The following is a 26,900-nucleotide window of genomic DNA, read 5'->3' on the forward strand; positions in this document are numbered from 1 at the left end:
CTCATGTATGACTAAATGCCTATAGTATTATTTTACTGATGTAAAATGGTACCCTAAGTTCTTGAGACAAATAAAGAGCAATTAGTGGTGACTACTACATCATGAGTCCACTCAACAAACTATTACTGAAGCTCCCTCTGCTATTTTTTTTTTTTTTAAAGCGGGCATATGACTTGATAAATGTGGGGTGATGTTCCACCATTGGTAAAAAAAATTAAATATAGCCTATTATAATAACAAAACATTACTCGATGCAAATATATAGTTACTGTATGCAAAGTGTCTCACATCGCCATACCCAACTAGCACTGATGGGATCCTCCTGTGCCTCTCAGATGTCAAAGCACCTTCATTCAACCAGGGGTTTTCTCACGCATGCGCAGGGGCAGAAGACTATCTCATCGGGGAGAAAAAAAGTTCACACACAAAGCCACGCCTGCGCGGTAAGCCTCTCATTACATGCGAAGTTGCTGCATCTTTTTAGGAAGCTACATGCTTTATTTCGACACCCAAAGGTCGCATGGTGTCAGGGACGCGCCTAGTCACGGGAACAGTCCGGAGCGCGTTCATGAGGTTCAAGATCGCGCTTTAACAGTGAAGAGTATCAAACAGCGTGCGGGGATCCAACCTAATGGTTTATATTGGGTCACAACGACCAGTCAATGATTTGCGCCAAGTGTTTTTTTTTTTTTTTCTTTTTTTTGTCCGGGGTTTATTTTGCAAACCTTTTCTATTTTGCACGGGAAGAAACTGACATAGCAAACTCATCTGTATGATACGGGAGCAGGAGCACACAGTATGGTCCGGGAAACCAGACATTTATGGGTGGGAAATTTACCCGAAAATGTGCGAGAAGAGAAAATCATTGAGCACTTCAAGCGGTGAGTAGAAACACTAATGAGCGACGTGTGTGTGTGTGTGTGTGTGTGTGTGTGTGTGTGTTTTGTATTGTAACGACGAGTGCATGGCCAGCATCTCTCTGTTGTGTCACATTTTAGTGAAGTCGGGATGAAGCAGGAGGTTCCCCTGTAGCAAAGTCCCATTTGGCAACTGTGCTGTCAGCTCTCCGTAAGCAACAACACTGTGCTGCATTTCAGCTGAGATAAAAAAAGAAAACTGCTAACACGCTTCAACCACCCAGCTACCGGACATATGGTTTTGCCATTTTGACAAGGTTTCTAACTTAGACTAGTGAAAACTTTAATTGCCCTTTTTCAATGTTGTGTGGTTGATCATTCACGCCAGGTAATCATTTGACTTTAAAGGAGTCCACCTGGTTACCGTAAAGAAAACACATTTTTCTATAACAGTCAGTGTAAACAAACTTCAGCCTACCTGGCGAGTCGCTAGCATTGTTAGACGCCATGTATTTCAGTCTGCATTTGGCAGACAGTATGAAGTCTATCGCCGTGTGTTTTTCCGGTGCCTGAGAAAATCAGGGACCGGTGTTTCACTTGACTCTCTGTGAGTTTGTCAGGTCACTGCTTCCAACCAGACCTGTGCACAAAGTAAGGTAAATTAGCTTATGTACCTATCGGAGTGCAATGTAGCTGTGGCAAGAACCGGATTTTTCCCACTTTATGTTACAGAAGACAGTGAAACCTAAAAGGTGACGCGATATCCACGCTGCAACATTATTGCAAACTGGCTGTGATTGAGCAGGGTGCTCTGTGTTAACTGATATGCAACATTGTAACGTTGTAGTAGGCACTTTGTGTGTGTATGAACACATAGCCTACATGGTTATCTTCGCTACATTATTACCGCGTAGCTTCCCCCAGCTGCTGACTTGCACAGCCTGCAGCGTGATTTGATTGAAGGAAAATCAGACTACATATCGATTCTAATTACGATATTCTGATTGAGCTCCACTTGTGCTTTTTGTTTGGGTTATTGAAGCAGATCAAACCCATGCACCATTTATTGGCTTTCGGCTCTTTGTTGTCTACCTCGGACGGACAAAATTTAAATATGATTTTTTTTTTTTTTTTTTTTGTGGCTATCACGGTTGTCTGCGCGCTCTCGCCTCTCTCTTCTCGGCTGTCAAGGAAATAGCAGCCCGCCTCTCCGTCCATATGTGCTGGAGACCAGACTGCTAAAACAACATAGTCTACCTATATGAGCAACGTTGCGTTCTTTACTGTGTAATAATTATTTTTGCTTTGCACTCTCTTGGTCTTATTTATTCCTACGGTAGAAGGGATGCAGTGAGGTGAACTACAAATGTGGGTTGTGTCTGATCCATGCAGCCTTGCAGAACGCACAATAATGGGCTACCTAGGCTATATGCCGTTTTATTTACATAAGCCCGTGCTAGGATGCGCTTAAAGTTATGTTTGGGGGATGGTGACTGGCAACATGTTATATGCGATAGCGGATTGGAAACTGTGTCGGCGAGTCGCTTTTAGCATGCACTCCGCTCCAGCGTTAACCCAGAGGTAGTCAGAATGTGCAGGTGCATGACAGCCCAATGTGTGATAGAAGTCATTGAAGATGGGGGACGGCAGAATGAGTAAGCAGTGTGAACAGCTTTTCTAAAATGGCGTCGGTGGCTGTTCAATGTTGGGAACTGGCATGCCAATAAATTTATGGGCACCCTACTGTCTCTGTCGGGGGAAAACTCAACGCACAAAGATGATGGCAGGCTTTGTAACCCCAGACTGGACTTGCACATTTTGTGTAATAGGCTTCCTATCAGTCAATTCAACATCACTTTACGAGATATTTTGTCCTGCACATACTTATTAAGGAAACAATGGAATGCTTACGCTCCATATGCATCTATTAAAACTACATTAGGCTATATCAGTTTAGGGCATTTTTTTTTAATATGGGGAAAAAAATGGAAAATTATGTTTATAAATGGAAAACTGCATAAAAAGTGCTTTGCCATTAGTGAAACAAAAGAAGCCATATAGACATGCGTAATGCATTTGGATTTTTTTTTTCTTTAAACCCACACAAAGCGAATCAGGAAATGTCACGTCTCTTTTTATGACTGCCAAACCTCATCTGTGTGCTTTCCAGTAGCTGTAATCTTATGAGCTCACCCTCCTCCTAGACAACATGCTAATGATACAAAATCTATGCATTTATTAACATACAATGTGCCAAGGTTTCAAGTCCAGTTGCTGGGTTACTGTTGCCTTGTAAGAAAGTACCACAGAGAGCCACCTTACCTCGCACCCCTCCCACACACACACACACACACACACACACACACACACACACACACACACACACACACACACACACACACACACACACACACACACTTAGCACACGCACAGCACACACACAGGCATATTTGAATTCAGCAATATGGGAAAAAAAAAGTCATTTGCAAAAAATGACATTATTTTCACTAAGAATTAAAATTGAATACTGTGTTTGGAAGTTTATAAACGCTGATCCAACATAATTGTTCAAAACCTAGTGATCACCTTGTTTTTCCATTGTTTTCTCTTTAGATATGGACGTGTGGAGAGTGTCAAGGTCCTGCCCAAGCGAGGTTCAGAAGGTGGAGTTGCAGCCTTTGTGGATTTTGTGGACATTAAAAGTGCTCAGAAGGCTCACAATGCTATCAACAAGATGGGGGACAGGGACCTGCGCACTGATTACAATGAACCAGGCACAATTCCTAGTGCTGCGAGGGGGCTTGACGATAGTCTGACCTTAAGCACTCGTGGCCGGGATGTATCAGGGTTCACAAGGGCGGCAGGGGGGACTGTGTATGGGCCCCCCACGTCGCTCCACAGCAGAGATGGACGCTATGAACGCAGACTAGACGGGTAAGTGGACAAAGTTTCTCTGAAGGCAGGGGGAACCATGGTTTCGGGTATACACCTTACCTCCAAGCATCTTCCCACCATCTATTAATTTACTTGTTTGGGGGGGAGAGGAGAAAAAGAGTTCATGCTCAAGAATTAAATCTTATAGGGATCCCCTCTACAGTCCTCAGAGCGTGGCCAGCACTCCTGGATTCATACTTGCAGGTAGACAGAGATATTCCATAAGTGAGAGCATGTTTGTACACAAGTGTATCTATTACTTAAAGGAATAGTCAATAGTTTAGTCTGTTTGGGATTATTAAACATCTTAAACATCTGTGTGAGGTGGATATATCATTTGTGGAAAATACGGGGCAAAGATTGGATATCGTAAAATTTCCCAGGATTATTGGAGATTGCTAGAGAGAGAGGGAGAGAGAGAGAGAGAGAGAGAGAGAGAGAGAGAGAGAGAGAGAGAGAGAGAGAGAGAGAGAGAGAGAGAGAGAGAGAGAGAGAGAGAGAGAGAGAGAGAGAGAGAGAGAGAGAGAGAGAGAGAGAGAGAGAGAGGGAGGAAAAAGAGAGAGTGGTCCAGCGGCCATCCCTGGGATTCCTCTAATCTGGAGTTACACGCCCTGTTCGTTGGATTAATGTCACCATTTTTTCCTCATGTAACAAAACAACCAAGAGCATACATTAGATGTATAAGACACTATTGTTTGGATTAGTCTAATTTGGTTTGGTGCACACCTTCACTTCTCTCATGGGCGGAGTCATTTGGATAACCTACACAGGATATGTATTCCTCTCTGTTGGATTAACACTGACCAAACACCTTAAGGATATGCTATCATGCTAAAGGTATGGGTTGATTTCTTGGTCCTTTTTCTTTTTTTTAATTTTTTTTAATTTTTTTAATTTGGGATTATATCTAAAATCAGGGCATTACAATATGAGTGCTGGGAGACCTCTACTGGTGATCCAACTCAGTAGAGACAACAAAAACAAGTGAGCAAATTATTATTATTATTATTTTTCTTTCCCCCGTCTTATTTTTGTGGAGATTATTTTTTCACTTTTTAATGACTGATACTAGCAGATTTAATGAGGACCAACATGGACTATGTTTGGATTGTACAATTCAAAGAAGAATGCTGGAAATTGAGACTGGAAAGTTGCTGTTGGAGATAACCTACCTCATGTCTGTGGATTACCTGCTCCTTTCCTGAATGTGGAACTATAATTTAACCTTGGATACAATCACATGCAGAATTGGAGAACAAAGTTGCACCCAGACACTGCATTTCCCATTGACTCGGCTTCAGTTTGGACTGCATGCAGGCTCTTCCTCTTGTTAAGGAGGTTGACAACAGACATGAACATCCATGAGCTTCAAAACTGTTATTAATGTTCTTCACCCTGGGAATGAATACAACGCTACTACGAACAAAAATCTGGATTACCATTAAGAGAACATTATTTTCTTTATTCTTAATCTGTCATGGGCAAATTTCCCTCCCTCTGCCAAAGGAATTTGACTACTTTTACTGCTGTGAACAGTGTGACCAACATGGAATGTGCAGGACTTCACAAATTGAAGATGCAAGACTTAATTTTTCCATCATTGCTGTTGTGAAATCAATGGTGCACTACTGCAACACAGATTCCTCCCCCTCCCCCCCCGTTTGGATGGATATATGGACTCATTGACATTTTCTAGCATACAAAACATCCTACCCTGGATCCATACAAGGCCAAGTTTGTTTTCATCATTTTAATTAAAACACTCATTAAAGTACGCGTGGTTCCCTGCCCTGAAGATGAGGATTACATTTTAAAATTTTTCCCTCTCCACTCAACATTTTTGCCCATTTTTTCTGCTCACAAAGTTCTATCTCCCTAGATTGTATTTGGAATTATAGGTCAAGTTACCACTCTCTCAAAAGGTTGGTATGTCCTGCCCTGTGTATTATAGCTGTCCTCTCTAACCCGCTAGTTTGAACCCCTGTCTCTCTCCATTTCCCACACTAACCGAAGTAGCTGGTACATACATTGCTATTATTGCCTGTGTCTATATGCAGAAATCAGTATTTTATCCTGTATTGTTTTCCTTTTCTCTTCCTCTCACCTGCCCCCCACCCTCCCTCTTCAGCTCCTGACCCCCATCACCTTATGATGAATAGATATTCATTCCCTATTTCAGCTGTTATTTATGACTAGTGATCAAAGTAAAATTCCATTATTTATTTAATACAACTTCAAAACTGGGCTGTGAAGATTCAAGTGATTTGGATACTCAAATATCTGTCACATACTCATATTTATAATATGTGCAGTGAAAGGTGGGGCCGACAAAGTACAAATATGATAATTAGAATAGGAATACAAAAACATATGGATTAGATCAAATAATAAAGGTAAAGGGATACAATTTTTAAGATAAAAATTAGAAATGTATTCATGCAATGTGTCCTAATGTCTCTGAAAAAAACAGTGATACAGAATGGAATTAATTACATTTTACATATTTGAATGCTTCTAATTCAAGCTTTGTCAAGGTCAGTTTAGGATTTTTATGTCAGTATCTTTTATTGTGAAAATGATCAGTTGATATTTAACAGAAAATTAACAAGAAATTTGAATTTAATGATTAAAGCCGTATCAAGCAGAAATATCAAACATTTGCTGGATTTTCTACTTTTCTCTGTTGTATATCATTTTAAATCTTTATGTTAAGTTTTGGACTGTTGGTTGGATTACACAAAATTTTAAATGTCACCTTTAGCCTCTGGGAAAAAATGGCGACAAACACATTTTATATACTAAATGATTGATCGATTAATTAAAAATAATAATGAGAATATTCATCAATAATTAAAATAACCATTAGTTTCAGCTCCAGTATCTTTTGTTCCTGCCTTGCAGCTGCAGTTTTAAATGTCCTCCGCTTCCTTTTTATGGCGCAAGAGTAGAATATAAATACTGAATAACCTGTGACCGTGTGCAGATTCAAAATTTGATTCTTAAACTCCTGAGAAATTTAACGCATTTAAGATTATTTTTTCGGCATTTTGACTCTTATTAGAGAGTTGACCATGGTCATTGTCAGGCAGTATGCAGGTAGAGAGATTAAATCCCTCCAAAGTCCCTGACTGGATTTAAACGTCTCCATGTAGGGTTGGCCGAAAAGAAAACATAATTGCTGTGAGATGGTAGAAATTTCCCAACGGTCACAGATTTTTCTCTTCCATTTATTTTGTGGTATCTATGCCTTTTTAATTTCTGATTTATATTGGACTGTTGTAGGCAATGTTGCAAATCAATAATCAGGACTGATTCATGGCAGTGCTGGCTTGACAGGACCCTTGCTTCAGTTTGATGGATTACCTTAATTTGTATTTATTCAGTGGATTAACCAAAAATAGACATTCCAATTTGGTTATTTTATTTATAAACTGATTTTCAATTGAGTTTTCAGAAGCTAGCTATCTAGCTATCTAGCTATCTATCTATCTAATATAAAATGACAGTGACAGAAGCCCACCCCCAAGCTCCGTGGTTTTAGTTTTATCCTGCAAGGACCACAAGGTGCTCCACAGCTGCACAGTTTAAATATTGATTTGCATAGCAGAAGAAAATTTAACAATAAAGTAATTATAAAAAAGTTTTGGAAATTCTGAATTAAATTGATATGCATGTGTTGCTCCCACATGACTGAGCCTCCACTTAACGTACCTTTTTTAGCATGCTGCTGAAATGCATCCCTATAATTATGGTGTTCACGTAATCCCAAAACAGTTGATGTGTTTAGCATGCACCAGAGCAGACTAAAATTCAAACATGGAGATTCTGCCAAAAAAGTGAACCGAATTATTTTTAAGCTCCATGAATAATGTAGAACCTGTTTTGTGTAAAGTGAAATTGAAGGCTATCTATTGAGCAGTGAGCCTGCGCCACCAAATTAGCATTTTCGAGAGCATCTAGGGGTCAAGGTAATCCATCAATTTCACAGCAGACATCGTTATACCATAGATGTTATTCATGAATCCAGCACACAGATGATTAAATCAAATAAGCTGAAACAGAATTTGCCCCTGACCCGCTGTACTTTATGTATAGCGCAGTGAAATACAGACAAAGTGCTAGTCTCGTAAACCAATTTATCCTCAACATCTAGGAGACTGTGTGCATCCCATGCAGTCTTGTTCTTGTGCTCCATGGCAAAAGCCTTTGTTGGAAAGAATTAATGAAAGACTTCCATTTATGAGCATATAAATGGATGTTAATAGTGTGTATAGCTTACATTTATGTCAAATGTTTTACACCGATGACTATTTCCAGATTTGCCACATCACATAAGTTATTATAAAATGATTGCACAGTGACTCACCCTGCACACCCTTAAATACAATCAGTAATTGTCTTTTGTTGTAGACTTTTAAAAAAAACCTAAGTCATTTATCCTTGAAAAATAAAAATATTTGTGTGTGGGGGGGGGGGGGTAAAAGGGTTTATTATTTGGTACAAAGGGTTAAGCTTAGGGGATGAATGCAGTCTTGTCAAAGTCCTCAAGTATGACACGTGAATATGAGTAACACATTCTTTGTCAGTTGTAAAGGTCAGGTTGGGCGTTTTTAAGAAACTCATCTTATGGATCATTTACCACAATGCCTTTTAGGACATCACAGGGCGTCAGCGATGCAGAGGAAGACGTATATTCGATATATCTTCAGAGAAATAGCAGCAGCCTCCTGTTAGCACCTTGGTTGACCCGTTACTTTCTAAAGCTCAGACTAGTGTGAGGACCCGTTTCCCTATTAACTGGTATACAGTTTCCTACACTGCACATTTTGTGCATGTTGAAGCACAAGAAAGTTGGAAAATGATAGAACTAAAACATAACAAAAAGCCTACAAAATGCGTCGATGAAGGAAGTAATTACAAATGTTTGCTTGAGATTCATGAGAAAACATTGTGCACTCATTTTCCCTGTTAAGAAAACACTAACCAAAAGCTGCTGCCAACTTCTGTTTAATGAGATAAACCGTTTCAGAAGTTTCTCCATGTTGCAAATATCTTGGATTTGTTCTTACCGTTATTTGTTGGCATAGACCGTTTTGGCGTAGACAGTTTAGCAGCATGCAACCTAGCAAGCAAAAATTTGCACAGAAACATCTTTACACAGATGTACTCAAAACATCTCTGATGGTCAAAATCAATCAAAGATCCAAAAGATTTGGATGCCTCTGTCAATTATCAGCAAGGACACTTTTTAAATCCCATTTTTGTAATTGTTTGGATTATACCTTTTCTCACACTTGATGTGATAAATTGAATTTTACCCTCAAAGGAGACAGAGCATATAATTTTGTTGAAAGTTAAGTTCTAGTTATGTGATACTTTCTTTCTTAGTTGAAAGTAGAAATTGGCTGGAAAAATTGGGAATGGGAGAAGGAGGTAGTGAGGGTCTTAATAGGTTGCCCCAACTCAAACCAAGGAAGCTGCAGTTATATGATATGGACATGAAATAACTACTGTACAACAAAATGCTGTGCACATGGTTGGGTTTATCAACCATATGAACATCATTTGTGGTTTGAACACTACATTACCTTTTTAGTTTTTCCACATAGAAAGCTTTGATCTCATTAGTATTTATTTTCACATTAGCACTGCAAAGGTGTTTTACCATTTCGACAGTTGAGGTTTGTTTTCCATTAAAATCTGGCACCGCCTTGAGTCTTAATAATTTTCCATTCTCTTGTTTGAACTGGACAAAGAATAAAACATATCCTTTTATTTAAAGAACCAGTACAATGAGGGTTTGTAAGTGTTGTTATATTAAACCATATTCCGCCCTGTGTTGGAACATCATGGCTAATTTGCTGATATAATGTGATCTGGATTCAAACAGTGGTAATTGCTGTCCTGTCCCGCTCATTACGGGGAGTTGGGTAATATGACTGCTGTAATGACACAGCAGTCGCATTACTAAATTAAATTCTGATTGCTTTATTCAGAACGAGGATGTTCGGGTCTGAGCAGAATGTCCTTATTAGCACTGTTTCTAGTGTGCATCTTCATTAAAGATGCTTTAAAGACCTTTTTTTTTCAGGAGAACAAGTGGTGTCAAATTGTATAACATTATAAACAAAAGGATAGTCATAAGTCACCTCCAAAAACCTTCAACAAAGCCTCTCAGATAAATGATAAAATGCCTCCGTTAGAGTTACAAGACCAGAAGGTTCTCATGTAATTCCTTTTTTTTTAAATAAATCTTTGTGCAAGTCTGTTATATCCTATAATTATACTTACAAATAAGCTGAAGATTTCTGTTCTATTAAACAATAAATGCATGTCTTTTGCTTAAAACCCCTTGTGGTTGTCCTGTGCTGATTGTATTGTTAATATAGTGTGTTGCATTTTACAGTAGGGTATACAAGTTATGTATCTCTGTGATGCTTAAACTGAAAAACCAACGAATGATAACACATCTTCATTCAAAGAATTTGTTTTAAACAAACATGAAAGACGGGTACCTAACAGTAGTTAATAAGTTGTTGGTATGGTGGCAGAAGGATCTGATACATTTCATGTATCATTTCATTCAAGTCATAAACAGTTTAGAAATGCTAGTTGTCTCAACCATTTTATCATTTAAATCCCCATAGTTCAGTAGGCTGCAAAATAATTCTCTTTAGATGCTTAAAAACTACCCTTCTCCAAACATTTTAGTGTACTGTCTTCTTATGTGTCTAATTAAGAAAAACCCACCAGAGACGCCTAATAATTTTCATTGCCCAATGTTTGATGCTAGCAGTGTTTTTAAATGTCTTGAATGTAACTGTAATGTGTTGTTCTCTCTTCCTGTTTGTTAGAACGGCTGAAAGTCGGGATCGGGCGTACGATCACAGTGCCTATGGACATCACGAGCGTCCTGGTAGCAGTTTTGAACGCCAGCGGCACTATGAAACAGACTATTATCGTGATGCAAGAGAGCGGACTCTAAGCACAGCTGGGAGCGGGTCTGGTACCTCCACTGGAAGTGGTACAACTGTATCGTCAGGAGTCAGTGGAACTATCGTTAGCGCTGTTGCTGGCAACACGGGAACAGGTGGATCAGCAGGGCCCACGACAGGAGGAAGCGGAGGATCTACATCCAGCGGGGTCGGCTTCTACCGCTCCCACAGCAGGAGTCCTTGTCGCTTTGAGACGCCAGAGCCTCGCTATGAGTCTCGTGCCAGGGAACCCTTTACTTTGGCCAGTGTGGTTCACAGGGACCTTTACAGGGAGGACAGGGGTCGGCGCGGGGAGCGGTCGTACCACCATAGTCGTAGCCGGTCTCCACACTCAACACATTCGCGAAATCCCTCTCCTCAGAGACTGGCAAGTCAGGCTACCCGCCCTCCACGCTCCCACAGTGGGTCAGGCTCTCACAGTCGCTCCTCCAGTTCAGACTCAGTCAGCAGTACCAGCAGCAGTACGAGTGGCAGGTGAGTGAAGCCCTCAAGATTTCTACCCTTGTGCATCGCTGTTGTTTACCTTTGTGCATCCCAGGCTTAAACAAGTGCTGGATGTGGCCGGGTTGGCTCAGTGGGTAGAGCAGGCGCACATATACGGAGAGGTTTATGCCTCGACGCAGAGGTCCAGGGTTTGATTCCGACCTGTGACGATTTCCTGCATGTCTTCCCCCACTCTCTCCCCTTTCTCACCTAGCTGTCCTATCAAATAAAGGTGGAAAAGCCCAAAAAATAATCTTTAAAAAAAAAAGTGCTGGATAGAGCACTAAGTATTTTAGAAAGAAATCTGCACTCAGAATGCTGCTTGAAATGATTGTAAACATTTATTTCACAGAATCGAACAGTACTTGTTTAAGTTAATTGGACAAATTTCAAAAGATTAGATGATGCCATCCATCTGTCGTTTCCTGCTGCTTACCTGAGTCCAGGTCACAGTGGTAGCAGGATGGAGTTTTTGATAAGGCTAAAACAGAATTAATGTCTGACATTCCCAGGTATTATTCCAGTGTCTTTGCCTTTTTATACTGTAATACAATATATTCATATTGCCATTGTATATTATTTAAAATAACTTTCTGAGATTATTTTAATTCAACTTTCATAGTTTTTCTCAGATTTACCAAAAATGTGTTCATGTGGACCACTCAAGATTTTGCAAAGCAGGAAAATCATATAAACAATGTCACTGGTATACATTTTTTACCACTCAGTAAAACCTACAAAGGAACAGACCATCTAAGTGTGGCTGAATAAACGTCTACTTTTCCCGAATGTGGATTTTGATTTCTATATGGGGGAATTAATTGAGTTTTCACAAAATGTGCCTGTAATCTGTGTATAATATATTTTTAAACCAAATGCATTTTCCAGCAAAATAGCCTATATTTGTATTAGCTCTACTGAATTCTATAAACAGTTTTTAGTCAAAACACCAGTTTTGCCAACAAGCAAAGACTTGCTTTTGCATTTAATTTCTATGATTCCTATCAAGAATACTTTGTTGCTCAACATTGCTTAATGCAGAAGTTGTGGTTTATAACATTAACCGTTTCAAGACATCATATCTCCTAATACTGTGCCATCATTTCGTCAGCAGATAGTATAGCAGATTGCATACAAGTATCTGCATGTTAGAAAAATAATTGTAAAGGCTCACCATGACAGAGAATATTACTGTATAGCACCTCATCTAATTCAGTAGCATAAAATGGGTTGTAAATGTGCAAGAACTTTAAAGCAGTGTTCTGTGTGCAAGTTTCTACGTTGCCCATTTTTGTATGATCATTAGTGAATTTTTCAAATGACAAATCTGTTTTTTCAAGTTGTTGGCTGAGTAGTTAATTGCTGTTAGGAGTCAAAGGCTGGAAAATGACCTTTGCCGCATGTAACTGCTGCAATGACACACTTTTTGGGTTGTTAAGATTTTATCTAAATTGGTTTATTATCGCTATTCAAACTTTGGATTAAGTCAAGGTCCAGATTGCCATCATCACAAACAGTGGATGTCAGTTCTGTTGTGGATGTTGGTTTATTTGCTAATTTAGCTGTTGTTGTGCACTGCCGAGTGTTTCTACATTTGTTGTAATGATATTTGCAGGTTCTTGTAAATGTATTTTTTATTAGTTGATTTGGGGTTAGTGTTGCGTAATTGTGCAAGGAATGCATAAATAAGAAAAGGTTGGAATAATCAAATGCAAGTGAGGTCTGCATATTTAAAAACTGCCCATGGGATTCACTACATACATTCCCCTCGCCCCTCTCATTTGTTTATTTTTTGGATAACCGCATCATCTTTGGACACAGCAGAGTCCACAGCTCTGTACGACATGTAGCGACACATGTGGTTTGACGAGGTAGTGCTATGGGGGGAATTTCAAGAGACGGCTGGTATATTTTTCTCACTGCCTACCTCTGTGTATGTGTAATGGCTCCCCCCCTCCGTGAGATCCAGTTGGAACTGGAAATTTCTGGCCAGTGCTGGCTGCCTGCCCACTCCCACAGGCCATGCTCCGTCAGCAGCACTTCCGGGAGAGTCTGAGCACAGGAGGAGAAAGTGAGAAGGAAATAAACAGCAGAGGGCCTAGAAAGCTGAAACAGTCATTGGAATTGTTTTGAGAATAAAGGTGCATCAGGCAGCCATGAATATGCTACTGACATGCAAATCCATCTTCTTATGTTGATTACCAGATGTGCTGTACACATTGGGGAGAAAGAGGGTGTTTTTGTCCTCTTCAGCTGAGAGACATCGTGGTTTTTAAACCGTAGAAAGACCCATTCACAGTGCATTGCACAATCTTTTATGCAAATGCATCACTATATATATATTGTGTGTGTGTATATAAAGCATAATATTACCTGTTCAATACAATATGTAATCAAATCTTCCTTTCTTGCCCTGCTGATTGGACAGAGCAAACACATTTTGTCACCTTTTTTCAGTCAGCGTTTACAAAAATCACATTTTAACTGCTGTTCTTAACATTGGAATACAGCATTTGGTTTTTATCCAATTTATGAATGATTTGTCATTTCTCTTACACTTGGTGTATCACTGCAAAATTATAAATCTGTATATGGTATACATATTCATAGCAATTTATGATTTAATTGAGGTATAAATAACCATAACTAGATTCTTACTTTTTTGGGTAGGCAAACACAACAACAAGTGACAGCAACAGAACCTTTTGATCATACATTGTTAATGATAGTTTCAGATTGTGAAGCTTCCAACAACATCTAAGTCCATGTTCCTTTTTTTTTTTTTTTGCTACAGTGATTCTAGCAGTAGTTCAAGTGATGACTCCCCAGCTCGTTCAGTGCAGTCTGCTGCTGTTCCTGCACCCTCAGCACTTCCTTTATCCTCCCTTGACAAGGATGAACCACGTAAAAGCTTTGGCATCAAGGTCCAAAATCTTCCTGTGCGCTCTACAGGTTAGTTAAAAGGGGCTCATGCGGTTTGCAAGCACAACAAGCTTTTTTGCACAAATAGTAGTGCATTTTATTTCTGTACATCCCTCAAATATTGACACATTTTAATAAAAAAAAGATTACCAATAGTTTATTATTTAATAATAACCTGTTACTTTTTCAGTATACAAAATTAATAAAACATTTGATCTGTTTACTACAGATACGAGCCTGAAGGATGGTTTGTTCCATGAATTTAAGAAACATGGAAAGGTCACATCTGTACAAATTCATGGAGCTTCAGAGGAGCGCTACGGGCTTGTCTTTTTTCGCCAGCAAGAGGACCAAGAGAAAGCACTTGGAGCATCAAAGGGAAAGCTTTTTTTCGGCATGCAAATCGAAGTCACAGCCTGGAATGGCCCCGGTAAGTTCTGATTATTGACTATATTGCAGCACAAACCTAAAACAACAAAACGCACAAGGTTTCAATAAGCACGTTTTTCAGAGACAGAAAGTGAGAACGAATTTCGGCCCCTGGATGAGAGGATAGACGAGTTTCATCCAAAGGCCACACGGACGTTATTTATTGGAAACCTGGAGAAGACCACCACTTACCATGACCTGCTTAACATCTTTCAACGCTTTGGAGAAATAGTGGTAGGTTAATGCTGTGAAGTGGTTAGGAATCAGGCCATATATGCAATTGTTACCATGCTGCACAGTTTGAAATGATCGCACTTACTGACAGCATATTTCTGTTTTCATTATTCTGCAAAGGATATTGACATTAAGAAGGTGAATGGAGCCCCACAGTATGCCTTTCTACAATACTGCGATATCGCCAGTGTCTGTAAGGCTATAAAGAAGATGGATGGGGAGTACCTTGGTAACAATAGACTCAAGGTGAGAATTATCACCTTAATTTAAAATCATGACTTTACTACCACATTTTTGTCTTTCACAACCATAAGTATTATTTATGAGCATGGTTTGTATAAACTGTTCTGTAAGTTAACATCTATTTGACATTTTTTCCTTCTTCTTTTTCAGCTGGGCTTTGGAAAGAGTATGCCAACGACGTGTGTTTGGTTGGATGGATTGGCGTCAAACACAACTGAGCAGTTTCTTACTCGTCATTTCTGCCGCTATGGACATGTTGTCAAGGTAAGTCTGTTTATTTTCCCCCTCACAGTTACCCATTGTTTACTTTCTGGCACCTTGGGACTCTATTTTCTCTGTCTTTCGCAGGTTGTATTTGACAGAATGAAAGGAATGGCCCTTATTCTGTATAACAACATTGAATATGCACAAGCTGCTGTCAAAGACACAAAGGGGTGGAAGATAGGGGGCAGTAAAATCAAGGTAACTGAAACAAAGCTTTGCTTGAAAATTTTTCTCTGTAATTTTTTTGTGTTCTTAATTCCTGACATTCTGTAAAAAATGCAACTTACCCTTTATTCTTCAGGTGGATTTTGCCAATCAGGAAAGTCAGATGGCTTTCTATCGTTCAATGCAGGCATCTGGCCAGGATATTCGAGACTTTTATGACCTTCTCTCTGAAAGAAGGTTTGTGTAGTTTCCTTAAGGGATCATATTTTTGCCTCTATACTGTCTAATGTCTAATGTTAAACCTAACATTATTGATGCCGAAGTATGATGAAAAAAAATTTGCTTGATTTTTTTTTTTTGGGGTTTTATTTCTTGGCAGGGATGATCGACGAACTCAATACGAATTTCAAGCAGAAAGACAATATTATGAAAATGTACGAACGCCAGGAACATATACTGAAGATCCACGTCGCAAATATCCTGCCAGAAGTCGGGAGTTTTACACTGAATGGGACCCATATCAGGGAGATTACTATGATCCACAATACTTTGAAGACCCCCGTGAATTTCGAGAATACAGAACTGACCCTTATGAGCAGGACATTCGCAAATACAGCTATTTGCAACGGGAACGTGAAAGAGAGAGGGAGCGCTTTGAAACAGATCGTGGACGTGATCATGGGAGAAGGACCATTGAGCGTAGCCAAAGCCCATCTCACGTTGCCTCTCGTCATCCTGCCAGCCCTACTGCATCTCCTTCACTCTCCGAGAGGATACCGAGTGATTCAGATCGGCGCATTTGTTGCCAATCTTCTGAAAGAAGTGGTAGCTGCAGTTCAATCTCACCACCCAGATTCGAAAAACTTGAAAAAGCACGCACTGAAAGGTATAATAAAACTGACAAACTTGAGAAGGATCGAGTCTTTGAAGTTGAAAGAGGGAATTTGGTTGAAAAGGAGAAGCGGGCTGGGCGTAAAGATCGAGGGGACAAGGAAAAAAGTGAGAAACAGAGGCTTAAAAAGCTAAAAGTTGCATCACCTATTATTATCCAAGCATGTGAGACGGAACCTGAACTTGATCGAGATGTAAGCCCTGAGTCCGTCCTTCGAAGTAAAAACAGTAAAATTCCAAAGGAAGGCTTGAGCAAAGGAAGGTTAGACCTTCTGCCTTGTGTTGTGCAATTGACACGTGTTAAAGAAAAAGAAGGAAAATTGATTGGTCAATCTGTGCAAGAAAAACAAATACCGAGGGGTGGGAGTGACAGTCCTAGATTGGTATCCCCTTCAGCTGACCAGAGGAGTCCTCCATTCCGCTCAGAACCATCAAAAAGTGATATCTCTAAGCATGGAAAGGTGCCTAGAGACAAAAATATGCACAGTTTTGTGGAGGTTATTGACAAGGTTATTGACAAGGATGCTAAAATTAAATCCAAAAAACATGGAAAATCTGAAATGGGATTTGACAGTGGTATTGCTGTGGATATTGATCGTTTGGCTGCAAGGAAAAGGCGTTTTGAAGACTCGGGGAAAACTGATCGACATAAGAGAACTAGTGAGGAGGATCTTGTTAGACCTGGACTTCATAAACTATGGAACAATGCTAAGGAGACCGATTTAGATAAGAACCTTTTGATAAAAGGGATGCATAAAAAGGAGCACCACAAGGATAAATGTGTCCGGATGGTTTCAGTTAGCAGTCCTAAAGATGGACGAGACTGTGAAAGCAACTCTGTGGGCTTTTCTCTGGAGCAGCAATCACGGCTAGGGGAGCTGCCGGAAGATTCTACAGATCAGTTGGTCTCTCCCTACCTTAAAATGGATTTGGAGGGATCAAAAAGTGAAAACAGCTCCAGTCTCACAAAGATGTTAGATGATGGCAGCCTTGATTTGGATGAATTAAAAGAACAACAGAAACAAGTTTTGTCTGAAAATGAACAAGGAAAAGGGAAGTGCATGGACTCGGATGACGGAGATGAACACTTTGTGCACATTGACCAGAGTATTTGCGCAAAACAGAGTCTATGGCTCCGACCTAAGCTTGGCGATCCTGATAAGTTAGTCAAGTTTGAAAACCCAGCAAGTAATGAGACTCATGACTTTGAAAAAGATTATATAATACATGATGTTCCGAAACCAATTCAGGATATGGCCAATGATGACTTCTCTTCCAGTAAACGAAAGAAATTAGAACATTTTGACTTTGTCGCTGCAAAAAGAGAGCGCAACTATCCAAGTTCCCAAAAGTTGAATGAAGACATTTATCAGAGTATAACCTCCTCAATAGGACATGGTCACTTTGCTGCAAATGAGGAAGATGAAACTGCTCAGATTTCTGTGGCTGTTATAAACAAAGAAAGAAAATCTTCTCCAACAACAGATGAGAGATTTTCACACACAGAGTCATTGAAAAACAGTTTGGGCCTGACAGCCACACATTTTCAGTCTTCTGACAGTGAGCTCCCAAAGCTTAAGACAACCTTGCTTGATTGTGATGAGGAGTTAATGCAACGTTGGGAAAGACAGATAAAGTCTGATTCACTTAGAATGGAAATGACTTTCCCCAGTGATATTGCAAAATGTGAAACCATCCGCAAACGCCTTGGCCAGGATTTGGAACCTGGAGAAGTGCAGTCTGATTCAGATGATGATGGAGAAAACAAACACATCTCTCCCAAGTCCAATAGTTCCTTGTCTTATATCCTTAGGGAACGTGACGAGAGGATGACAGACCTGAAGCTTTCAGGCTCATTGGAAAAGAATAAGTTTTATTCTTTTGCATTAGATAAAACTATAACTCCTGATACTAAAGCACTCCTTGAAAGAGCTAAGACACTGTATTCCTCCAGAGAAGATAATTGGTCCTTTCTACCCTCACGCTTTCCAACCTCCCACAGCTGTTCAGATAAAGACAAAGTGAAGCTAGCACCTCGACCTATTCCTTCTTGGTATAAGAAAAAGATTCGTACTGACTCTGTTGAAAAGCTGCATGATAAAAAGGAGGAACTTAAGCCCCAGGACCAAGAGCGACAAGACCTGTTTGCCTCTCGCTTCCTGCACAGCTCAATCTTTGAACAGGATTCCCGGCGTTTGCAGCATCTTGAACGTAAAGACCAAGATTTAGAAACTGGAGTTGGCATGCCTTTTGCTAAACCAGGTGCTACTGAGGCACAGCCTGAATCTGTGGTAAGTGACATGCCACAAGAGCCCATAGTGCTTTTCCATAGTCGGTTTTTGGAGCTTCAACAACAAAAGGACAAGGACCATCTTCCACCTGATACTGAAAATGATTCAATAGTGGTGGAGATTAAAAGAGATGAAGTGCAGCATTGTGATAATGTTCTGTCTGATAAGGAATCCGAGCCAGTACTGAAGGTTGATGACAAATCAAACAGCCCCCCATTAACCTTGTTAGTTTCACCATTTGTTCCTTCCCCGAAAGAATCAGAAAATAAAGAGTTTTTAACTCCATCCTCAGATGAACCTGTGTCATTTGTCAAAGAAGAAACCGCAGAGCCAGATCTTGAGGTATCTCCATCACATTCTTTCCCTATGGAAGACTTCAAACTAGTTGCTCCTAAGCTAACCATAACCCCTCCTTTCGTCCTTTTGGAGCCAGAAAATGAAATGGAAACAAAAGAGTTAATTGAACCCGTAGCAAAAATTGGAGATAATTTGGCAGTGGAACATAATCCTCTTGTGGAGGATAAGCCTCCCACTCCTGGTGCTTCCTTAAGTGGTTTTGAGAGAGAGACTGCAGAATTCACATATTCTGAATATCCAAAGATTGAAGAAAAATCTGAAATTAAGACAGAACCTAAAATAGAAAATCCGGAAACAAAACATTTTGAGGAATCTCAGAAACCTGAGGCAGATAGTGAGGTGTGTATGCCAGAGCTAGAGGCTGACATAAAACCATTACCAAACCGCAGACAGCCCAAGAGTAAAAGGGCAAAATCACTTTCAGTATTACGTACTTCCCAACCTTCCCAAATTGTTGCCACTGAGAAACCTGCAACACGAAAGAGTGAACGCATTGACCGAGAGAAACTCAAAAGGGCTTCATCTCCTCGGGCAGATGTACCAAAAGCATCAATTGAGTACAAAGCCACTTCCAAGTCACCAATTCATGCATCAGATTCTGAGCAAAACCTTGAGTCAAGTTTGATCCATGGCAGAACACGTCGCAGAAATGTAAGATCAGTCTATGCCACGCTACATGAAGACGACCAAGCTGGCAAAGAGGTGGTTGAATCATCACGCTCCATGCGCAAACGTGGTGCTGATAAAGAACCATTACAGCAAGATATTCCAATTCCATCTACCAATACAAGGCGAGGACGCCCACCAAAAAGAGGCGTCAAACGAGGTGAAGATGTATCACCAGTTAAGGGGGATCAGCAGAAAATGATCGAAGAAGACACAGAGGTCAAAGAGACCTCTACTCCTGTAGAGGTTGTAAAATCCTCCGAGGGATGGCGTTCACCCCGCACACAGAAAGTGCAACAAACACAATTGACTTCATCTGCTCCAGTTAACAAGAAAGGAGGTAGAATAGACAAACCGTCTGGGAGCACTACAGTACTAGCTGAACAAGCTGATCTGGCAAGTCATGATGAATCAGAATTTAATCCTAAAGCTGATTCTGAACTGTTTGTGAAGCTATCAGAAAAGGTAGAAAATGCAAGCTCACCAGTGCACAAAATGGAAAAAGACTTAAAAAATTCTGGTGGAAATAAATCTACTGTTGGGGATATTGAAACGGTAGACACCAGCTCCTCGGAGAGGAGACAACTGCCTGAAAAGAGTGTTAAAATGAAAACCCCTAGGCTGAAAAGAAATACCAAGCAGGTCAATGAAGATAAATCACACAGCTTAAAAAATCTTGAAATTCGTGTAAGCCTTGATGACGTAAAAGGTTTACTTCGTTCAGAGGATGATGAGCCGGAGTCATTTGAAGCTCCCACATTTACAAAAACCAAGACAATAGTAAAAGAGAATGCGGAAACAAAGATTGTAGGCTTTCCAAAAGAATCAAAAGAACTTGATGAACAGGAAGACAGCCTGTCAGAACCTGAACTTCCTGCTGATCCAGCGGCTCTCTTAGCACGGCAGATGGAACTAGAGCAGGCAGTTGAAAATATTGCCAAACTTACAGTTGAGCAACCTCCTCGGCCGTATAAGGAACCACCTTCCGAGCAGCCTACAATATTGCCTCCGGTCATAGTAGAGCAAGAAGCTGAGGTTGAGGAGGAAAAGCGAGCTAATCCTGCAAGCGAAACTGAACTTGCAGCTGCTATTGATTCCATTACAGCTGAAGAAACATGTGCAGATACAGATGGTTTCACAGCTCCTCCAACTTACACTGCTCTTGTTCCTACCCCGGAATCCTTGACATCCCCCTCCTCCAACGAGATTATGGAACCTGAAACACACATGGTGATTAACAATATCCTTGCTGCGGACTCCGATGATGGTCCTCCGACACCAAGCCCAAAGGGGCAAATTGCAGAGTCTAAGGCAGCTGAGGATACCTCTCTACTTGAGACACCAAAGAAAACAGGCAGAGTTAGAGCCAAAACCCTGAAGAAATCGAGAAGTCGTAAAGGTGCAGCTAATAAGAAAGGGGATATTGCTGCAGAGGTTTCACAACCAGAGCCCTCCCCAGTCAAGTTACCGGAGTCCATCCCAGAAGACCCAGAAACCATCAATTCACAAGCAGTCACTGCTACAGCTGGTGCAACTGCAGCAGCTTCTGTGGTCACTGCTGTTGCAACTTGTAGGCGTGATCTTACAAGTGCTATAACTGTAGACACGCCAAAAGAGGCAGAACAGCCTGAAGTTGAACAGCCTGTACCGAAAGAATCTGCCTTTTATTCAGGCCCAAGCAACATATCTAGTAGTAAAAAGCATCCCCAGGCAGAAAAGCCATCTACCCCTACTCCTGGTCCTGCCCGCCCACAACCTATATCTCAGTTCGGCATACCCCTGCTGCGACCTGCCAAAATGCCACATTCGCCAGACTGGCCTCCTAGAACTGAAGAAAGTAGAATTTATGTTGCTCCTTCATGCCACGTTACAGTGGTAACTCCTCCACCAGCATCAACTGCACTTGGAACCCCTTCAGCAAATACCCCAATGCCTCCTGACACGAAGGCCTCGGATATTGACCCTAGTTCCAGTACCTTAAGAAAAATCCTGATGGAACCTAAATATGTGTCTGCATCAAACAGCAATTCTATAGCTACTACTATGGTGACATCTACATTGTCAGATCCTTTGCGGATGTCAGAGAATGAAAATCCCTCTGTTACAGTGGGTTCAAGACAGTTACATCCCGAAGAGAGACCACCTTTACCCCCCCAGCCCATACAACACAAACCCTTCCCACTGACAGAGTCCCAACAGAACTGTGGAGAGAAGATCCAGCATACAGTTATTTCTCCTGCTACCTCAGTAATAAGTCGAATTCCAATGCCTTATGATACGGAGGAAACTCCCCGAATTTCCCTAAGCAACCGAAGCATTGGCCTGTCTATTCCAAAGCAAAAATTTAGATCAAACTCTAATGAGAATAACCGCTACCATGGCATGGATATAGTAGAAGATGGGTCTAGAGGGCGCTCTGTTGTTGAGACCACTCCCTACAGTACAGGCTCCAATCCTGGCCTAAGGGTCAATACATCGGAGGGTGTTGTTGTTTTGAGTTATTCGGGTCAGAAAACTGATGGACCTCACAGGATGAGAGCCAAAATTAGTCAAATTCCTCAAGCCAGTGCTGGTGATATAGAGTTTCAGCAATCGGTGTCCAAATCTTCGATAAAGCAAGACCCACTCATCACATCATCCCAGTCGCCTACCCCAAAACTAGCCCCAACCCCTACAGCTTATGGGCACACAGGGGTTCTCTTGACAAGCCAGTCTTATAACTCTCAACCTGTCATTTCCAGTACAAAGCAGGAGAGTCTTGGATGTAACAAATCTGAAGCCCCGTATCACACCGCATCCCAGGGTGGTGTTGTAAAGATGTACCAACAGCCAGTTAGTTCTCCCCAAGTCTTGATGTACAACCAAGCTGTGATACAGCAACAGCATGCCAAGAGAGGACCGGGGTCTGAACCTCTGCCAAAAAAGATGGACATTGGCAAAGCTGTTCAGCAGTCTAGCCTAAGCCCGGTCATGAGTCCACACCACCCATCACTACCTGGAACCCGCATGAGCCCCAGCCCTAGCATCCCAACTGATCGGTCAGCTCTACATCTAAAGCAAGAACCCCAGTCCCCACGGACAGCTGTTCACTCCCCTTCACACTTTGTCAAAGCCTGTCCTCCAAGCAGTTCTCCTAGAGCAACTTCTGTCGTTCTCGGTCATGGCATGCCACCAATGTCTACATATCATTCTAGTATGCATCACCCACACTCAGAACAGTCCTCTGTCATAATTCAACCTCACAGTGTCACTCAGGCAATGGCTCACGAAGCCAGGATGAACACCCCACCAATGTCTGGGATAACCTATGGAAGGCGAGGTGATTCCCTGTCTTCATCACACCCAGGTCCTCCGCAGCGCTCAAACACACCGCAGCCTAATGTCATCCGAGATTTGGTACTTCAGTGTCATTCTAGTCCCAAGAGGTCAGTATCAGGTGGTGGTGGCAGCAGCAGCAGCAGTGTAAGTGAAGAAGACCCCAGACACTTTAACCAAGCTCTTACTAGATCTTCCGTGCCCCAGCTCCAATCTGATGTAATGATGATTCACAGTGATCACCGAGGGCTCCACCCAAGCATACGCATGGACCAATACAGAGACATGCACCAGCGCATCCTCATGCACCAGCAAATGGGAGAGCAGGCAGCTGTAGAAGCAAGACAGTCACGCACCTCAGAAACTGGAACGTCTCTAAGCAACATCTCTGGGCCTTCAAAAGGGGGTCCTATAGTGGGAAAGAGCATTGACCTTTCTGCAAAAGAATCTCTCAAACCACCAGAAGGAAAGCTGATACATCCATCCTCCAACGAAAGTAGAATCAGGGGAGTCCATGCATCTTCTCCTGTCCTGGTTTCATCTCACCCACATGGGGTACAGCTGATGCATCCAGGAGGTGCGGGCTCCTTTCCAGTATATCGGGATATGCGAGGATTTCCATCCCAGTTTCCAGGACATCTTTCATCGGGACACAACCTGGCTAACCAAGGCATTACATCTTCACAGGTCACTTGATATGCTTTTGTTATTGAAGTTGTGCAAATTTTTTTAGCATTGTAATATTCATCATGTATAATTGTATTTAATAGATCATATACAAATACAAAATATGCATAACTATTAAGTGGGTTATGTATTTTCTCAATCAGGTCTTGCCGGAGCCTGAGTTGAGTCACAGGGGTAAAATGTCTCAGTCACATATGGGAGGAAGTGATTCCAACTCTGAGGGTTCCCATCTTCGCCATGCTACCTCTACAGATCTTTCACACATTTCCCGAATATCAAGGGATACAGTCTCCCCCTCATACCAGTCTCCAATGGCGTCTCCTATGAGTCTTACTCATAAGCCAGATCTATCTATACAGAAAGGCCCTCCAGCCTTCCTGTCAACACCTTCGCAAACAGTACCCACATCAAGTTCTCTGCATCCTAGGCCTGATGCTAAGCTGGAACATTCGGGACATCGTTCCGTTGACATGGTGCAGCTTTTGACGGTAGGAAGACCGATCGACAAGCAATGTCATCATACATGGAATATGTTTTCAAGACAATACCAAAGAGGAAAATATTTTTTTAAAACATTTTATGTTTTTGTTGTACAGAAATATCCTATTGTATGGCAAGGCCTTTTGGCACTGAAGAACGACCAGGCTGCTGTCCAGTTGCACTTTGTTTCTGGCAACACCATACTGGCCCAGCGCTCCCTGCCGCCCACAGAAGGAGGTCCTCTTCTCCGTATTGTCCAGAGGATGAGGCTTGAGGCTTCCCAGTTGGATAGTGTGGCACGCAGAATGACTGTAAGTACTTTCGTTTTTACTAAAGCAGGTTCTAAAGTTTGGATCAACAAGATTGATCAAATGGAGACTTAATTGTAAATTTGTGTATCATTCTTACATGAATTAGACTTATCATTCATGGCAGGTGAAAAATGACTACTGTTTGCTCCTGGCTCTACCCTGTGGTCGAGACCAAGAAGATGTCCTTGGTCAAACCCAAGCTTTGAAAAGTGGCTTCATCACCTACCTGCAAGCCAAACAGGCAGCTGGCATTATCAATGTGCCCAACCCTGGCTCTAATCAGGTCTGTTGTCATTTCAACTTTTTCTGTTCTAGCTTTCTTTAATGGTTCCTGTGTTTTACAATGAAAAATGATAAAATGTAGTTCCGTCTCTCATTGTTACTTTCATCTTTTGATTCACAGCCGGCTTATGTGGTGCAGATTTTCCCGCCGTGTGAGTTCTCGGAGAGCCACCTCTCGCGCCTGGCCCCAGACCTTCTCAACAGCATCTCCAGCATTTCCCCTCACCTCATGATTGTCATTGCTTCTGTTTAATTACCTCCATTTCTTTGCTGAACAAAGCCAACACCAGCCCTTTTGGACTTGTCCAGTTTTATAAACTGGAATTGCCTCATATTTTTGAGTTTTTACAATTTTCTTTTCTTCTTCACTTCACCAAGTCCTTAAGTCACTCAATGACATAGAATTCCAAAAACTATACCTTTTTACAGAGAGGATCTGAAGAGTCGAACGGGGATTTTTGATGATCATTTCTGATTTTTCATTTCATTTTTGCCATTTTTGGAGGTGTTGTGCATAGCCTTTTCTAATTCATAGCACCCATAAAGCTATGGATTGAGACCTGCCTATGGGATATTTTTTACCTTCATAAAAGTGATAAAGTGATTGTGATTTTTTTTTTTTTTTTTTTTTTTAAAGACAAACGATATGAGAAGTCATTGCACTATGTTAAGGAAAAATTGTGAACTGTGTACAGATTTGAGTATAAAATGATACATGTTATGGAATTACTCTCATGATCCGCCATGCTTGTGCAAGATAAAAGAAAATCATTGCCTGGAAAATGATCAAGAATCATTTCAGCCTGATCAATCATACTGCTTTCGCTCCTTCACCATCAGCCAACTTCTACGTCATTTCCGGACTCAACTCTCCATCCCGAAGTGTTCCCTGCCCCAGGAACTCATGAGGGGACGTTTAGAGTTGTACAGTTTACACTCAATGCCTCAACAGGGGACTATATAAAGAATATTTAATTAGTTTATTTTTGTTTGCATCTTTAAGCCGAAGGGTATTGTGGACAATTGTGAAACTGTAAATATTATAAATATTTAAAGACTGAAGCAATGTGGAGAGACCAAGTGAATTATTTTACAAGAAAGATCATCATGTTTTCTTTCTTTTTCTTTTTCTTTTTTTTCTTCATTGGGCAGGGGCAAGAAGGGGAATGGTGGGAAGGATCTGTTCAGGATCCAGGAGTGATATTGAAGAAAAAAATATTTTTAAAATTGATTCTGTGCCAAAATGTCTTTTGCAAATGCTCCACACGCAATGTAAACAAAAATTGACCAGAACCTATTTTCATATGTGACTTTGTATTTTGCCTGTCTGAGGGCAGACTTAATTCCTTTTTTTTGTATTGGTCATCAACCCAACTCTGTTACTACAGTGATTTTACATTATGAAGTTGTATCCTCATTTTGAAGGAAACCTTGTGTTGTAGGGGTTGCATATTTTTGTTTGTACTCCTTCTCCCTGATGTGGTCCTTCACTGCCACCTGCTGTCTGAAAATCATCCTCACATATTAAGCACTGCATCCTGAGGTCATTTAAGCCATGACTTCATGACATATGTGCTATAGCATGCTTTATTTTCAAATCTTAAAGGGTAAACTGAAATCATAAAGAATGTGACTTGAACTTGACATCATGCCGCTAATGGATGTGTTTATCATCTGTCTCCATCGCTCCCCTTTTCTGTCTCCTTGAGCCAAGCTGTAAATACTAATGTCCTTAATCTGTGCTCTTGTGTATTTTCCCCCTTCATAATTGTCTTTATTCAGGGTCCTTATTTTTGTTTTGTGCAACAAAACAAAGCAGTCTGAAAGAGACAGGAGATAAGGTGTGTGAAACCGATGCTGAAAGTAAAACCAGGCTTGTCAGTTTTGTGGTGTAAAGATGTCTATGACTGCAAGCTAAATACTCTCATTGTTATGTTGAAGGCACTTATAATTTTTGATAAACAAATGAGAAAAAAAAACTTAAAACGGTGATTAATATGAAAACTGTCTTTTGATCAATCTTCATTTTGAGTGTATTTTGCTGTTCCTCTATGAGGACATTTTAAACTGTAAAATAAATGGTTGTTTAACTTA

The 26,900-nt window shown here is 40.9% G+C and overlaps 1 protein-coding gene across 2 annotated transcripts; it reads left to right on the forward strand.

The window, feature by feature from the left end:
• Nucleotides 1-496: 496 nt before the first annotated feature.
• Nucleotides 497-26,900, forward strand: spen (spen family transcriptional repressor). Of its 2 annotated transcripts, none has more exons than XM_039799346.1 (15): nt 497-881; nt 3,471-3,791; nt 10,646-11,260; nt 14,064-14,221; nt 14,421-14,621; nt 14,703-14,854; nt 14,975-15,100; nt 15,248-15,361; nt 15,446-15,559; nt 15,663-15,763; nt 15,906-23,733; nt 23,877-24,221; nt 24,330-24,524; nt 24,631-24,807; nt 24,928-26,900. In XM_039799346.1, exons 1-15 carry the CDS (start codon nt 799-801, stop codon nt 25,057-25,059), a joined length of 10,662 nt encoding a protein of 3,553 aa, XP_039655280.1. In that variant the 5' UTR covers nt 497-798; the 3' UTR covers nt 25,060-26,900. The 2 variants fall into 2 exon arrangements, with proteins under 2 accessions (XP_039655280.1, XP_039655281.1); XM_039799347.1 differs by having other exon boundaries at nt 24,649-24,807.

This window comes from Perca fluviatilis, chromosome 5, assembly GCF_010015445.1.
Source record: "Perca fluviatilis chromosome 5, GENO_Pfluv_1.0, whole genome shotgun sequence".
NCBI classification, from domain to species: Eukaryota; Metazoa; Chordata; class Actinopteri; order Perciformes; family Percidae; genus Perca; species Perca fluviatilis.